This window comes from Natrix helvetica (genome assembly GCF_964273705.1).
Source record: "Natrix helvetica genome assembly, chromosome: 1".
Lineage (NCBI taxonomy): Eukaryota > Metazoa > Chordata > Lepidosauria > Squamata > Natricidae > Natrix > Natrix helvetica.
The window spans coordinates 228,095,091-228,110,430 of NC_138548.1; the positions used below are offsets into that span (position 1 = coordinate 228,095,091).

At 40.0% G+C, this 15,340-nt stretch overlaps 1 protein-coding gene across 2 annotated transcripts in view; it reads left to right on the top strand.

Moving 5' to 3' along the window:
- LOC309381982 (rab11 family-interacting protein 4-like) overlaps positions 1-15,340 on the top strand; it is a 61,553-nt gene that overhangs the window by 26,230 nt on the left and 19,983 nt on the right. For both annotated transcript variants that reach the window (XM_081933396.1, XM_081933397.1), the window contains exons 2-4: positions 5,461-5,681; positions 10,832-11,020; positions 12,813-12,947. In XM_081933396.1, coding sequence (XP_081789522.1) covers positions 5,542-5,681; positions 10,832-11,020; positions 12,813-12,947 — 464 coding nt within the window. In that variant the 5' untranslated portion in view covers positions 5,461-5,541. The remainder of the gene's footprint in view (positions 1-5,460; positions 5,682-10,831; positions 11,021-12,812; positions 12,948-15,340) is intronic.

Consider the following 15,340-nt stretch of genomic DNA (forward strand, 5'->3'; position numbering starts at 1 on the left):
TTCACGGGTGTAGGTATGCTGGTTTTGTTGTATTCGGGTCTTTTCCCGTCTAAGATTGAAATTGTCTTTGCAACGTTTCGGCAAGATCTCACCTGCCATCTTCAAGCTTGGGTTTAAAATGGGAACGGAACTGCCGTCTTTCTGTAAATCTTGGTGGGAGGGGATGGGGTGCTGGCTTTGTTTCAGTAAGTGGAATGATTGGTTGTGTGGTTGTATCATGATTGGTAGATTGGTGTTGATTGGTGCTGGCTGTGTATTGTATATAGATTATAGATATATAGATATAGATATAGATATAGATATATGAAAGAACAAGAGGAGGTTTAGAAACTGAAGGGCAGTAATATAAGGTATCTGTAAAAATATGAAACAATGAAAATGAAATGTAATAACTGTGAATAATACTATTATGTCTATTTGTATCAAAATGTGTGATACCCAGGTATCACACCATTCATGCACTCATATTTATAAATAATATAAAATAAAAAAAACTTGCTGTGGAGGGAGGGAGGAGACAAAGACAAAAAACTCGCTTTCAAAAAAACTTGCTAAGAAAATTGCACGGGCTAGTCCAGGCAGTTGCCAGGAATCAAAATGGACGTGAAGGCACACAGCTTTATGCTTTTCCCAATGTAATTAGTGAATTTTACTTATATATCTTAAACTTATATACCGCTTCATAGTGCTTTTACAGCCCTATCTAAGCAGTTTACAGAGTCAGCCTATTGCCCCCAACAATCTGAATCCTCATTTTACCCACCTTGGAAGGATGGACGGATGAGTAAACCTTGAGCCGGTGAGGATCGAACTGCTGGTGTGAGCAGTGAGTTAGCCTGCAATACTGCATTCTAACAAGGGCTTGAGTACTGTATTACACTTAGTCTGAGGAAGCCAAGAATTGAGCCCAGCACCTAGCTATGCAACTCACAGGGTAGCTCAAACTGTCTCACAGGATTTTTATAAGAATAATAAGATGAGGAGAGCCCTCGTTGTTTGCACAACCAGAGGAAAAATGCGACCAACATAATAAATAGTTGCAACAGCTCTCACTCCAATTATCTGGCTGAGGTGACGCATCATGCTTACTCGGGATTAACCATGGTTCACTAAGCAAGCACTAACGTCTTTTTAAAAAATATATATTATTTTCTGTATTTTTCCAGTGCTAATTATTTTAAGGTATGATATTTGGAACAGTACATTTCAGTATATATCAGATTCTTAATGATTCTATTGCATCTCTCTACCCAGCCTATCAGAGCAAGAAGATGGGGCATGTTGCAGATCGATCTATTTTTTTATTTAGCATATGATGAGTACATTGCAAAGTAGTAACTATCCAACTATCAAGGAAGTACATTTGGTGGCACCTATAAAAAGGGCCTCCAGTGTGGTGGCTTCCTCCCTTCAAAACATCATTCCCCCAGAGATAAGATTGGCCCCCAGTTTCTTGCGTTTCTGCAGAAAAGGTGGACGTTAATTCGTCAGCGAATTTGGAGAACCATTTGGAGCTGATTAAGTGGCGATTGTGTTGCCACTGCGGCAGAATGGGACAGTTTGTGGGTGTGTGTGTTAAAACTGGGTTTTTAACTTTGGATGTTTACATAATAATAGATTTACACAAAATATTACAGTATTAGTAATTTTATTTGCAATTCCTTTCCAATAATTCCCACAGTAGAATTCTTATCTTTACAGCATCCCACACTTGATCCGAAATTTTGTTGAGTTTCCAGTACCCCTCCAAAATGCAACTTGGTTCTCACTACAGATAAGAACCATTAGCATTAAGCTAGGAGTCTACATGCCCAGATGTGTATTGTATCATTTTATGCCATTAGATACTAAATGCAATTGCTGATTTAATATCCATTCTCTTGGATAGCAAATTTTGGAGTTCTTCCATCTTCTTTAATAACCCTAAAAATTTGCTGTTTAAGGACAATCAGGCCATTTCATTATTAATTCTAGTTCTGTGTTTCTCAACCTTGACAATTTGAAGAGATGTGAACTTCAATTTCCCGTATTCTAGCTAGCATATTACCTGGGGAATTCTGAGAACTGAAGTCTACTTATCTTGACTTATCTTTACTTATCCACTTATAAGTAAAGTCCATTTACTTATCCTCTTTTATGACACTTCCATTTCTAATGGTTCAGTTGTAATTATCTTTTTCTCTCATGGGTCTTAGCCTGATTCATGATATGCACCTCCCAATCTTTGTTAAAATCTCTTTTGTTATCTTCTGTTTCTTCTAAGCAAGTTAGGGCTCTCCATCAAAATTTCTCACGAAAGGTTCTTGAGTAAATTATATTAAGGGTCATCTTCTTCCTTGATTACTAGGAGGGGAATAATCCATTTGATTTGACAAAAAAACCAACAACAACATCCTTCTCAGACCATATAATTAACATGTGGGATTCATTGCCACTGGTTACTTTCTTGGATGATTCAATTCAGGACTGGAGAAATTTATGGAGGCCAGTTCTGTTAAGGGCTGTTAAGTCTTGAAAATTCTATATTACCACTAGGTTGCCTCCAATACTAGTTACACAAGGAAAATTGGAGGAGATAAGTATGTCTGCAACTCCTTTTTTTTAAAATGAAGATTTTCATTTTTTAACATTTAAGGAATAAAGTAACTGTATATAAGAAAAAAAGAAGAAAATGAATAAGGGCATAATGGAAGGAAAACAAAATGTCATAAATAAGTATACAATTATCGTAAATTTTAAAAAATTATTTCCTTATTTTGTTGATTAAATAATTAAATTGAATATATAAACCTATATTCCTCATCTTTACACATTGAAAAACAATACAAAACTCTAAACATTAATATTTGTATGGGTGTCACCACTATTTTATCATCACCTAAAATAAAATCTATACCACCCAGAGTTCCTCTGCGAGGGAGATGGGCAGTTCTTAAATATGATAAAGCAAATAAGCAAACAAATGTGCATCTTATAAAAAAGAACAATGAAAAATAAATAGCAAAAACAATAGGTAAAAACGGTATTAACTTCCAGATTCCCTCGCATTGTACCCAACTGGAGATTACTTATATTTATAAACAAGATTGCTTCTGATTACTATTTTACATGAAATATTTTTCCCTTTAAAAACTGTACTGCCACTTGGTATGTCTTTTGGGGTGGAAGTACTTCAGAAGCATCTGGTTGGCCACTGTGAAAAACTAAGATGGCCTTTTGGTATGATCCAGCTAGGCTATTCTTATATTCTTGTGTTTCTTTTTAATTGCTTTGTTCACATAACCCCCCCTCCCCCAAGAGCTTGATATTTTTTCTTACACTTCTGTCAGCCTCTAGGATTGGCAGTATTTCTTTCTAATCTTTGGCATACATTTGAACCTGAATAAAAATGGGTTTATTCCTTCAAACCAGTTTTGCTTATTTTAATGTTTTAGATGTGACCTTGCATTAATGGTTTTGTTGATAGTCTGCCCGGGAAATGGGCAGATAAGAACTTGCTGCCAAGCAGTTTGTTACAGTATGTTTTGAAACTTAAGTACAAGCGATGCTCGTTTTATCATGTTTAACTTGTGTGGGAAATCCACTAGGACTTAAGTGCATTCTGAAGCATGTGAAATCTGAAATGAAAAACTTTTAGTAGTAAGATTAGATCGATGTAGATTTATATAGACACAAATGCGCACACTGACTGTACTTATAGATAGTCCTTGTTTAGTGACTGCCTTGAATAGCGATTATTTGCATTTATGATAGTGATGAAAAGTAACTTTGCAATCAATCCCCACATTTACGACTTTTGCAGACATGAAAAGCAAAGCTGAAGTAAGATTGTAAGCACAGCCAGGATTTCACTCAGTGGCTGCTTCGCTTAACAACTGAATTTTTGGTACCAAATGTGATCACTAAACAAGGACTATAGCTTCATTAATTATATCTGAGTACAGATTTGGCGTACTGTGGGAATAATGTAGCCTAATATCTGAAGATGTCAGGCTGGCAGAATCCTTTTTTAGGGCATACTTCCAATATCGGAAGTGAGAGAAAAAGAGCTGAACAGTGCAGTCCTTATTTAGTTTACACAGAAATAATCCTGATAAACTCCAGTGGGAGTTTGCGTTAAGAAGATTTAAAGGCTTACAGCCTTCTACCCAAAGCAGAACCTGACTTGATGACACCTAATTGACTAATGAAGAAGGGGGGAAATGCTGTCACTGCATATCTTTTCTTCACTCCCTTTCTGAATAGAAAAGTAAATAAAAAAGGGAAGTCCCCATAGATCCATTTTGGGAAGATTTGTTGGGTTTTGAGGGGCAGAAGCACCTATTGTAACCCTTAAAATATTTTACTGTCTCAAAAAGGGAAATGTCAACCTCAGTTTTGAAACATGATTGTTTTCTTAAGTCTATGCAAGGCTCAGTGAACCTATCTAGAGGTGGGTTTCGTAGAAATTTACCACTGGTTCTCGTCGCGCACACTCGCTTTGCGAGCGCAAGCACCCTCCACGCATGTGCTTTGGTCGCGCACACAGCTTGCACGCATGCACATGGCTTTGAAAATGTGGCTAAATAGGACAACATAAAGCCTGGGCAGATGGGCGGACCTGCCCGCAGGTTGCCACTATTGGTTCACCCACACCGGTCCGAACCGGTTGAATACCACCTCTGAACCTATTTTGCTGCTCAAACCCACTTGGATTAAAAAAAGAACAAGAGAAAAGAGTGCTAAACCTACATGGGATTGAATGAGAGGGGTGGGTGGCATTCTTTTCATCCTGATAGATAGCTCTGTAAAGCTTTAAAAAGATGTAGATCAGCAAACTGGAGAGTTGGCAGTTCTGCTGGGCAAGTTTTACAAGTAACAGATTTAAAATCAAACCTCTAGGCAGATTTAAAATCAAACCTCTAATATCCCCCGATATTAGAATAACGACCGATCTCCGCTCCTTCCGTAAGAAACTTAAGACCCACCTGTTTAACTTAGCTGGCCTGGCCTAACTGTAGTTTTTGTGTCCCTCTAGCCTGTATTTTAAATTTTTTGGGGTAGATTTTTTAGGTGTTTTAATTTTTAACTATATTGTACAGCCTATCATTTAATCGGTTTTATGGGTATTTAAAAATATTTAAGTTTTGTATATTGTTTTATTTGTGGTCTGTACACCGCCCCAAGTCCCTTTGGGGAGAGGGGGCGGTCTATAAATTCAATAAAATTAAATTAAATTAAATTAGGCTCTTTCTTTGACACATGACTTGAAGTGACCTGGGAGGTTTGTAGAGTAATCTTGCCTTTCTGAAGAACTTGGGAATTGACCCTTCTGGTATAATCCTGGATTTACAAGGTGTAAGAAACCAGAGGGTTGCAAAAAATAACATCTATCCCTGTCACTATTACTAAGTGCTCAGTCTTGTGAGTAATCCCACATGCTTGCTGACTCTTCCCTTCTCGTTTATTTTCCTTTCCTAGGGCACTGAAACCCCAGAGAGTAACTACGGGGACCGTGAAAGTGGCTTCAGCGAATCAGATCTCTTTCCAGATGAAGACACCATGACCCTGGCCCAGCAGGAAGTCCACCATGAGTCTGATATGGACAGTGCCATTGAAAGCAACCACAGTTCAGAAACATCCGTTGCATGCAAGGTTGAGAAGGATGGTGTGTTGAATGGCCTCTTCCTGCCTGGAGATAAGTGAGTACAAATACTGTTGGAAAAGCTATTGGGTTTTTTAAAAAAAAAACTTCTAAAAAGCCTTCAGCTGTAGGCCAGGTCATTCCCCATAATAGGTATTGATGGATGCATCGCTTCCACATCGTTGGCTACCAATGGCAGCACAGCTGATGAAAATGTCTTTTGGTTACAGCATATATAAAGGGGGCAGGAGAGAGAGAGAGAGAGAGACAGACAGACAGACAGACGAGACACATCAATTTGCTATCTTCCACTCTTGGATATTTGCTAACTTTTTGCATTACTCTTGAGAGGATTGTTCTCCTTGGCCTTCGTTCTCAGGTTCTTAAATAAGGAATGAAAGCCTTTGTAGGAGTTGTCAAAGGACTAGTTCAAATAATTTGTGGATAGTGTTTCGCCTGTGATATAACAGAGAAACTGAGATAAATATAAAAGCAGCTCTGCTAGATAACATGGGGGACAGAACCAATAGTGACTAGGTAATTGGAAGCACAACATAGTGGTATAGATAGAGGCTGCAGATTGGCAGGGGCACTGTGATATAATTGAATACGTTCCTGCTTTTCAGATGCCTACAGTCCTTCAGCTACCCACAACTCCCCTGCTAGTGTCTTCCTGACCCAGGGCCCCTGGCAAACATGATGATGGTTGCTGCTTCTACTGATTTCTTGAAAAATCTATCCTTCCAGAGCAGTGTTTCTCAACTATGCCAACTTTAATATGGTGGGTTTCAAGCCTTAAGGCAGCTTAAATGGAAATCTTGAACAACTTTTCCCTCACCTACTTCGTTCTAATTTGAATCCTACAATATTCTAACTCTGTGATTTCCCCATTGGGAATTCGGGAGTTGAAGTCCATCCCTCTTAAAGTTGCCACGGTTGAGAAACATTGCTCTAGAGCAGGGGTGTCAAACTGACAGCCCGTGGCCAGGTGCGTCACTTGCAGGCCACACCCACCCCAGCTCCATGAAAAAATGTCACCATACATCATGTGACGGCAACGTGACTCGGTGACTTTGACACCTGTGCTCTAGAGTCTTCTCAGTTAAGAAATCAAATACAAAAAAGAATCGTATACTGGATTTTGTACAGTGAGCTCTGTGGTTTTGGGGTTTTTCAGCTGCTGTAAGGCCTAACGTTCATAGAGGCCTTGCAGAACAAAAGTAAAAGCGTATGATCTGTGACTTATTCTTAATGCGAGATTATTGAGTGACTGACCCAAAGCTCACTCCTCTGGCTTTCATGCCTAAGACAAAATTAGAACTCCTGGTTTCTAGCCTGGCACGCTAAATATTCTTTCTTCTCTGCATCACTCTTAACTATTAGACCAAACTGGTTCCATGACAGCAAAATAATAGGTCCAGGAATTGAGGTGACCAATAGTTCTTGTACTATATAAATGTGTATAACATGTTATTGCACTGGTACTTGTACACCAGTATGTACAAAATAATGTTACTAAAATTGGTCCTACCGTGTTTCCCCGAAAAGAAGATCTAGTCTTATTTTCTTTTGATCCCCGAAAAAAAAATGGCTAGGGCTTCTTTTTGAGTGGGTCCAATTATTGATTCACCTCACCGCTGCAGCACCGATAGCCCCGCCCAGTAGGAGCATGCTGCCAGCCCACTTCTGCGGTCGCTTGCCACACTCGCATCTGTCACTCCCAGCCTCCGTTTCGCATTACAGCCTTCCAGAAAGCCATCTACAGCTGACAAACGGGCTCCAGATTGACATGCATGGCGCTCCCTGGCTTCCACTTCGCCATCAGAGACCTTCCGGAAAGCCCTCTGCAACCAAGAAATGAGGTCTGGATTGACATGAGCTCTGGAGCTCTGTTATTGGCTGCAAAGGGCTTTCTGGAAGGCTCTGGCAGCAAAACGGAGGCCGGGAGAACACGTGCGAGCAGCGGCAAGCGGCCGCAGAAGAAGTGGGCTGCAGAAGAAATGGCCAAAGGAGAATATGAGGCAGGTGTCGGGGTATGCGAGGCCTGGTAAGTAGGGCAGCTCCACCATCCCCACCCTAGCTCTATTTTTATCTCACCTCACCACCTGCACCCCGGGATGGGCGGGGTCTTAATTAGGGCTAATTTTGGGTGTAGGGCTTAACTGGAGTGCATGCGTTCAAAAACATGATAGGGCTTCTTTTCAGGGTGGGTCTTGTTTTAGGGGAAACACAGTAGTTGCCTAACACTCCTGGTTGTGTTGACATGATAGCAAAAGACCCCTTGTGTAAGTATCCAAGCGCTGCATTGATATGCACCACAAGTTAGTGCAAAGCAACTGAAATCTGCTTTGACAAAGCTGTGGAGGTGACCTGATTCGGTTCACTGAATCAGAAAGGCCACTGAGTTCATCTCGTTGAAGCAATTTGGAAAGCTTTGAACTGCATCAGATCAAAGCTGAAGGAGACAGTTTCCCATCACTCTTTATTTCCCATCACTGCTTAAAATGCTTCTAAAGTGGCAGCTCCTCGATTGCTACTCATGCAAAGCCACTTAGCCTGGACAACCTCCATCTAGATAGTCACTGTTGTACATCTTCCTTCTTGTAGGTTCTGCGTTTATTTGCTCTGCTGCGATCGCTAAACCTTTTTTCTGGTTTGGAAATGATTTATGTCTAAAACAGGGGTATCAAACTCGATTTCATTGAGGGGCACATCAGGGTTGTGTTTGACCTCAGAGGGACAGGGTGGGTGTGGACAGGTCGATATCATCACTCCTGTCGGGGGCACCTGTGGTGGCTCAAGCACTCTGCTGGCGAAAATGGAGCTCGGGAGGGCCGCATGCGCACCCTGGGCCGGTCCTTCGCTGTTTCCAGGGTGTCCCTGTGGATCAGATCTAAGTACCCCATGGGCAGGATCCGGCACCTGGGCCCTGAGTTTGACACCCCTGGTCTAAAGTAACATAAGGAAGTAGACTATGAGAAAGATCTGCTTGATGTTCCTTATCGGTTGGACAGGATGGTTATAGTGAACTAGGTTCTTAAAAGCAGTTAAAGGTTAAATATACCAAGGTTTTGTTACATTCTCCAAATCTGCAATCTTTCCATCTGTGAAGAACATTAAATATATACAGGTTTGGACTCTTGCCCCAAAAGTGATTATGTACTAAATGGAAGGATGCTTGTGTCCTGGTACTTTGAATGCTGCCTTTTTCTCAGCGTTTGAATTGGCTTTATCTAGAAGAGATGAACAAGACCAGACAATACAATTCAAAATGTGTTTAAAATAGAGTCAAAATTTTGGAGAAAAGACCAAGGCAAGTATTTAATTTAATAGTCAGATAGCCATAAATAATGAGGGTATACACACATACAACCAAACATTAGCGACAATGTAGGGATTTTAGAGAACTTTTAATTTGCTTAGTTGCTTATAATTCTTTTTTATTTTCCTATTTTCTAGAGATTTTTTTTCCATCAAGGAAGTTATAGGTTTCTACCTTTTTTCTTTTCCTTTTGTCTTCACCACATGGCTCTGTTTATATATTTGTTTTTATAGTATATAGTTTTTATTATACTAGTGTAGTTATATTATCATTAATTTCACATATAGTGCTGCAAACTGCTATGGGCTTTTCTTAAGAAAAGATAATTGCGATCTTGAAGTCTGATCCTTTATAAAGGATCTATATCCCATCAATCCTAGCCTATTGCAGAACCTACATATTTTTCGGAGTATAAGACGCACCCTTTTCCCTCAAAAAAGAGGGTGAAAATCTAGTTGCGTCTTATACACTGAATACAGCATTTTTGGCTTCCCGAAACACCACCCCCTTTGCAAAAATGGACGTGCAGAAGGTTTGGGAGGCTTGCAAAGTGCTCCTGAGGGCTGGGGAGGGCAAAGCCCAGCTTCACCGCGCATGCACGTGCACCTCCTAGCCAGCTGATTTTTGGGTCCCTGCCGCGAATGCAGGAGATGCACATGTATGAGTGGGGGCGGGGGGTCATGTGTGCATGTGTGGGGTGGAGGGTTATGGTGGGGGTGGGGAGGAGCACGGGACAGTGCAGAAATCCCCGTGCCCCATTTTTGGTCCCAGGAAGTTCAGGGAGGACTGCTAGGCCCAAACGGGGCGGAGGGGAGTGTCATGTGCATGCGTGGGGGAGGGGGTTGCATGCATGCATGGGGGGCACAATGGATGTGGGCACATGTGTGTGTGCTATTGCGCACACGTGATTACGGCACGCAAGGGGAAAAAGGTTAATCATCACTGACCTAGTTCAATGTGCAAACTGTGGAGTCTTCTACCTTATGTAAATATGTATTCTATTAATCTTTCCTTGCATTTCTCTATCATTTAAAAGAACCTAGTAGTATTTGATAGCTGGATGCACTTAGGTATGTTAGGGTCAAAAGCTGAATTGGTCTAAAAGGGATTACATATTAAGAGTCTATCTTCTCCTTCCTCTGACAGGAAAAATTGCTGTGGCATCTTTGCGTGCATGGGTTGTTGTGTATGTCTAGCAAGTATATTTGTATCCTGGCATTTGTGCATTTGCTGAACTGTTCATTTTGAGCCAGTGAATCACACACACACACACACCAAAGGCTGCCTACCCCAGTATAGAACTCCCTCTATAAGAATGATGTGAGCTTCCCCATGAAGATGGAGACAACTGCTAAGGAAAATGTGAAGCATTTGTGGGAAGAAGGAGGAGAGATTGGCAGGGAAGAATACATTTTCAGCAAGTTCCAGGAACTCATAATTATGTCTATATGAATCACAATGCTGTATAGATTAGGAATGTGTGCAGTATTTGTAATTATACAGAGTTATTAGATGAGTTTAAACATTTAGTCCATAGCAAACTACTTCTGTATTATTGCCAAGCAAATTACATAGATGTGTCTACAAAGAAACCGAGAAGAGACTATATATTTATGGCATAAAAATTGTTTATAGCAATGTCACTCTGCATTAGACAAGTGACCCCAAAAATAAGGAGGAGGAATGAGTTTTATGTGTTTCCTTCTTTTGGAATTCAAGAACCGAATTGTCTTGTATTTTAGCTTGCTGTTTTAACATTTCTCTGCCAGTTTGAGCCCATCTTCTCAAAGTGATGTCCTCTGATTTTTGGAAACATTCTGTGTTTTGAAGGTAGAAAGCTTAATGTTAGGATTGTGTCATGATGTTTTCTTTCTTTTTCCTCCAAGATCAAGTCTGCTGAATCCTGCATCTTCTGATCTTTCCACCTATTCCACTGCATCTCTGATCAGTAATGAAGAACAGTTTGAAGACTATGGAGAAGGAGATGATGTAGACTTCACGCCCAGCAGTCCTTGTCTTGATGATGAAAGCAGGACACATGCGTATTCTGACCTTGGCTCATCTGTTTCTTCCAGGTTGGCTACTTTAATAGATGCTATGCCTCACTTTAGGTTGGAGGTGGAGAAAGGACGTAGGAAGATAACCACGACTTAATCACTTGCTTTGCTGTTCATGAATACTAACTCCACCTTTTTGCCTCTTCCTTCTTTTGGCAGAAACATTGCAATTGTCTTGTTCGAATCCCAAGATAGTGAATTGGAAATATTGTGTCTTATCTAATTTTAATAACTATCTAATAACCAGGCATTGCCCGGGTATTTATTTATTGTAATCCTATCTAATACAGGATTATTTCTAATGTTGGATTTTCCCCCCTTACCAGAGGGAGCCCCCTTCTGTACTGTGAAGCCGTTACCATAGCAACTCCACTGTGCTGTACAGTAGAAGCCATTTTACGGCAGTATGGTAGAAGCCATTTGAAGGCACAACAGGCTACATCTTAACAGAACACCCCTCCAAGAGGTGTTAGGGGTGTCTTACCACCCCAGTATTTGTTTCCAGAGAGTAAGTCATCTGTGTACCAAGTTTGGTTGAAATTGCTTGAGGTGTTCCAGAGTTATGCTGGAACATACATAGACACATAAAGCCATTTATATATATATGGATACTACTACTAACAACACAAGAACAACAAGAACAAGAACAATAATAATAATATTGCAGGTTGGCATGGAAAATACTTTCATATATATGATTTTTAATGAAAGACACTAATGGAAAGTCTGAATAGCAAGATAATTCACTATGGAATCTTTAGTCTTGTTAAAGTATTGGAAATTGCTATTGCTTATGTGGAAATTTGTACAGTATTTTTTTCCCCAGGTCCACCAGATAAATTGGATTAACAGTGTATGGGTAGTCAAAGCAGGAATTAGCTACCTCAGAGCCTGCAAGGATATGAGACTCCTAGACTTCCCACAGACAAAAGATGCAACTATAACTCCCCCCACCCCTTTACTCCAGCTGTCTTCAATTGGTGCTGGGTGAGGAAAGTGTCAACACCAGATCTCTCTCATTGTTAAGGGCTGGGGGAGGGGGGCAGCTGAGGGGTTTGTCTGAGGATCTAAAACAGGGGTATCAAACTGGTGGCCTGAGGGTGGGATGCGTCACACACAGGCCAGCTCCACCCAAGCTCCGCAAATGGGAAAAACGTGAAACATCAAGTGACACAGCGAGTTTCAACTCCCAGAAGTCCACATGTCTTGAAGTGGCCAAGGATGAAAAAGACTGATCTAGAAAGCTCTACTCATGCCTGTGAGCAGAACTGACATTGAGAAAAATAGTGGCAAGTCAAAGCCATTCTTTCTCCTTCCATCTGGAGGACAATTTAGTTTTCACAATATTTTTCTTCCCATTTTTCCTCCTGAGAGAGAATTGATGCAATGAAGGAAGTGGGCTGTTCCCAGAGGCTAGCTACCTGGATAATCTTCCTTACGGGAATATCACCACTATTAATTCTGAAGTGCACTTTTTAAAAAAAAACCTGATATAAATAATAAGTGTTTAATTGATAATCACTAAATGCTTGAAGAGAGATATTTTGGTTGCAAGTCTTCCCTTTGGATTAAAAAAAGTGGAATGTATATAGAGTATTTAGCATAGACGTATCAGGAGCATTCTGAGAGTAAGGAAATGCCTGTAAATCTTTGAATAATGGGATTTTAAAAAGCAACTTCTCTATTTATGGCTGTAAGGAGCAATACACAGAGTTTCATGTGAAAATAGAACAAAAACAACCAGAACTTAGCTTGACCTCATAATGCCTGTAGGATCTAATTTAGTAGTTCACTGTCTTTCTACCAACAGTGCTGGTCAGACCCCACGGAAAATGAGGCATATCTATAACAGTGAGCTCTTAGATGTCTACTGCACCCAGTGCTGCAAGAAAATCAACCTCCTTAATGATCTGGAAGCCAGACTGAAAAATCTAAAAGCCAACAGGTGAGTAAACCCAATGAAACTTCACTGAGAATCTGCTGAAAAGAATTTTAGGAATGAGTATATACAGCTATCTCTGGTTTCTTTGTTTGTTTAGTGAAACAAGCTTTGCCCTTTTACAATGATGATGGCTAACAGAAGATTATTTTGTTGTTACAGGACTACACACACTTTCATGATAGTTAGTCCCATTAAATCTAGTTGTCCTTGCTTCAAAGTAGACTTTGTAGAGTCAGTTAAGCTTTTTAACTGAATGCTTTGCATGGCAATGAGATCTCAGTTTTAAGGCCCTTTTGAGAGACACTCAGTAGAAGTTGGTTATTCACTTTATAATTTAGTAAGCAAAATCTATTTCTTGCTGTTAAAAGGATGGGCTCTTTTGAAAGGATACATTATTTTTTATCATTGAGTAAAGCACTAGTGCCTCAGCAGTTTTGAGAAATAAGCCAGCATATCTAGCCAATCAAAAGTTGGGCTTATTGATTTGATTCAAGCTTTGAGGTTTCTGAATATCTGTAGTCTACAATACATACATGTCTGTCAATGGCTACATACATGCGTGTTCTCAGCTACTGTGTTTGTGTAAGGCAGGGGTTGGCAACCTTAAACACTCAACGAGCCACAAAGGTCTTAACCGGAAGTCCCCTGTTCAATTCTGGAGCCAACTGAAAGTCCCGTTTCCTCACCATCAAGTTTCCTCCTAGCGCGGCATCCTTTTCCTCTACCTGTCCTAACTGAAAGCCTTATCAATTGTGGAGCTGACCAGAAAACCCACCCATTGCCATAGAGTCTTCTCCTGATGCGCTCTGCTCCCCCCCCCCCCAAAAAAACCCCCAGAAGCTCCTCTCAAAATTGTGGTGCCAACTGGTGACAGGGAGCCACAGCAGAGGGATGAAAGAGCCACATGTGGCTCCAGAGCCGTGGGTTGCTAACCCCTGGTGTAAGGTGTCAGCTTCTTATCCCCACACTGAATGCTGCCAAAGACTTTAGTTGAAGCTCAGTTACACTTTATACTGTACTTAATGCAGGAACAACACTAAAAAGACTGGTGTTTACTGCGGCACTGAAAAATGAGTCACTATTTGCTATATCTGTCTAAGGACAGTATCCTCCTCCCCCATGCTTTATGTGAATATAGAGTGATTGGTCTTTTTCCCATCATCCATCTAATTGTAACAGCCTTTCAAATAGTTACTAGGAAGGAACATGACAGAGTGATAGGATTTATCTGTCTTTTTTCTCTCTCTTGTGCATAGAAATTCCAGTTTCAGTCCGTGACTAAGTTTAGGGGAAACTGTGTAAGATTTTGTGCCTTGGGATGAGACTGTCATTATTGATATGATTTCACCATTTGCCTTTTTTTATACCTATCTTACGCTCAGTCATTGGACAGCAATCAGAGTTCTGTGCTCCCCTGAACTTCAAGTATTACTATAGTGAATTCAGTCTGAGCCTGGAAGATTCTGATTATTTGAGACTCTCATTTATGAATTAACTCTGATCATTTATTGACAGAACGAACATTACTTTTTTCCCCATAATGGAGCAGAGTCTGCGTTGTTGGCTCCTTTTCTTCCATTTTATACTGAGGTTTATTTTAATAATTGTTCTGTTACTGTTCCTTTGCCACCAACCTATGAAGGATGCCATTCCCACCATTATTCTCAGTTCCATCAAGTAATAACCTTCCAAATGTTGTTTTTAATGTATATGTGTAATTATATTTCATATTTCTTAACCACCCTTCTTTCTCAGTATTTATCTTGCACCCATCTTTCTATCCAAAAGGACAGCGAACTTGGTAGCTAACAATAACAAAAGTGAGAATAAAAGAAGAATACAGTGATAAAATGCATACCTCAATATTAAAAATAATAATCCCTGAATTAAAGAAAGATTCCAAATCTCTTTTGGCAGCTTTAATTTCCCATTTCAGAAATCAGTAATCCATTTTTTTTAAATCACCATGGAGCTATGTGTAACAGATTTAAAATATAAAAAAGTTGCTCTCTTATTGTTTAGTGCCTTTCAATGATGAATTTATTTATTCCGTTGATCATTAAAAAAAAAAGTTGCTTTGCACATTAATTATCGAAGTCATTGCTAGGTATTATGATGATGTTAATGATAATAGCTTTAAAATAGAATAAAATCCATGGAGGATAAAATCATCCATGACCATCAGTTATGTGGGAAACATGTTTTCTTCAGAAGCAAAAATATAATGACTATTGACTGCCAAAAACTGGGAAGCAAGAGTGGCAGGAAACTAGTGAAGTGATGTTTGTTAGCTTCCAGAAAAATCTAGAAAGGCACAGGATGCTGGATTAGATACACATTTGGTCTGATCAGGCAAAACCCCATAGATGCAGCACAATCAATCTATACTACATCTT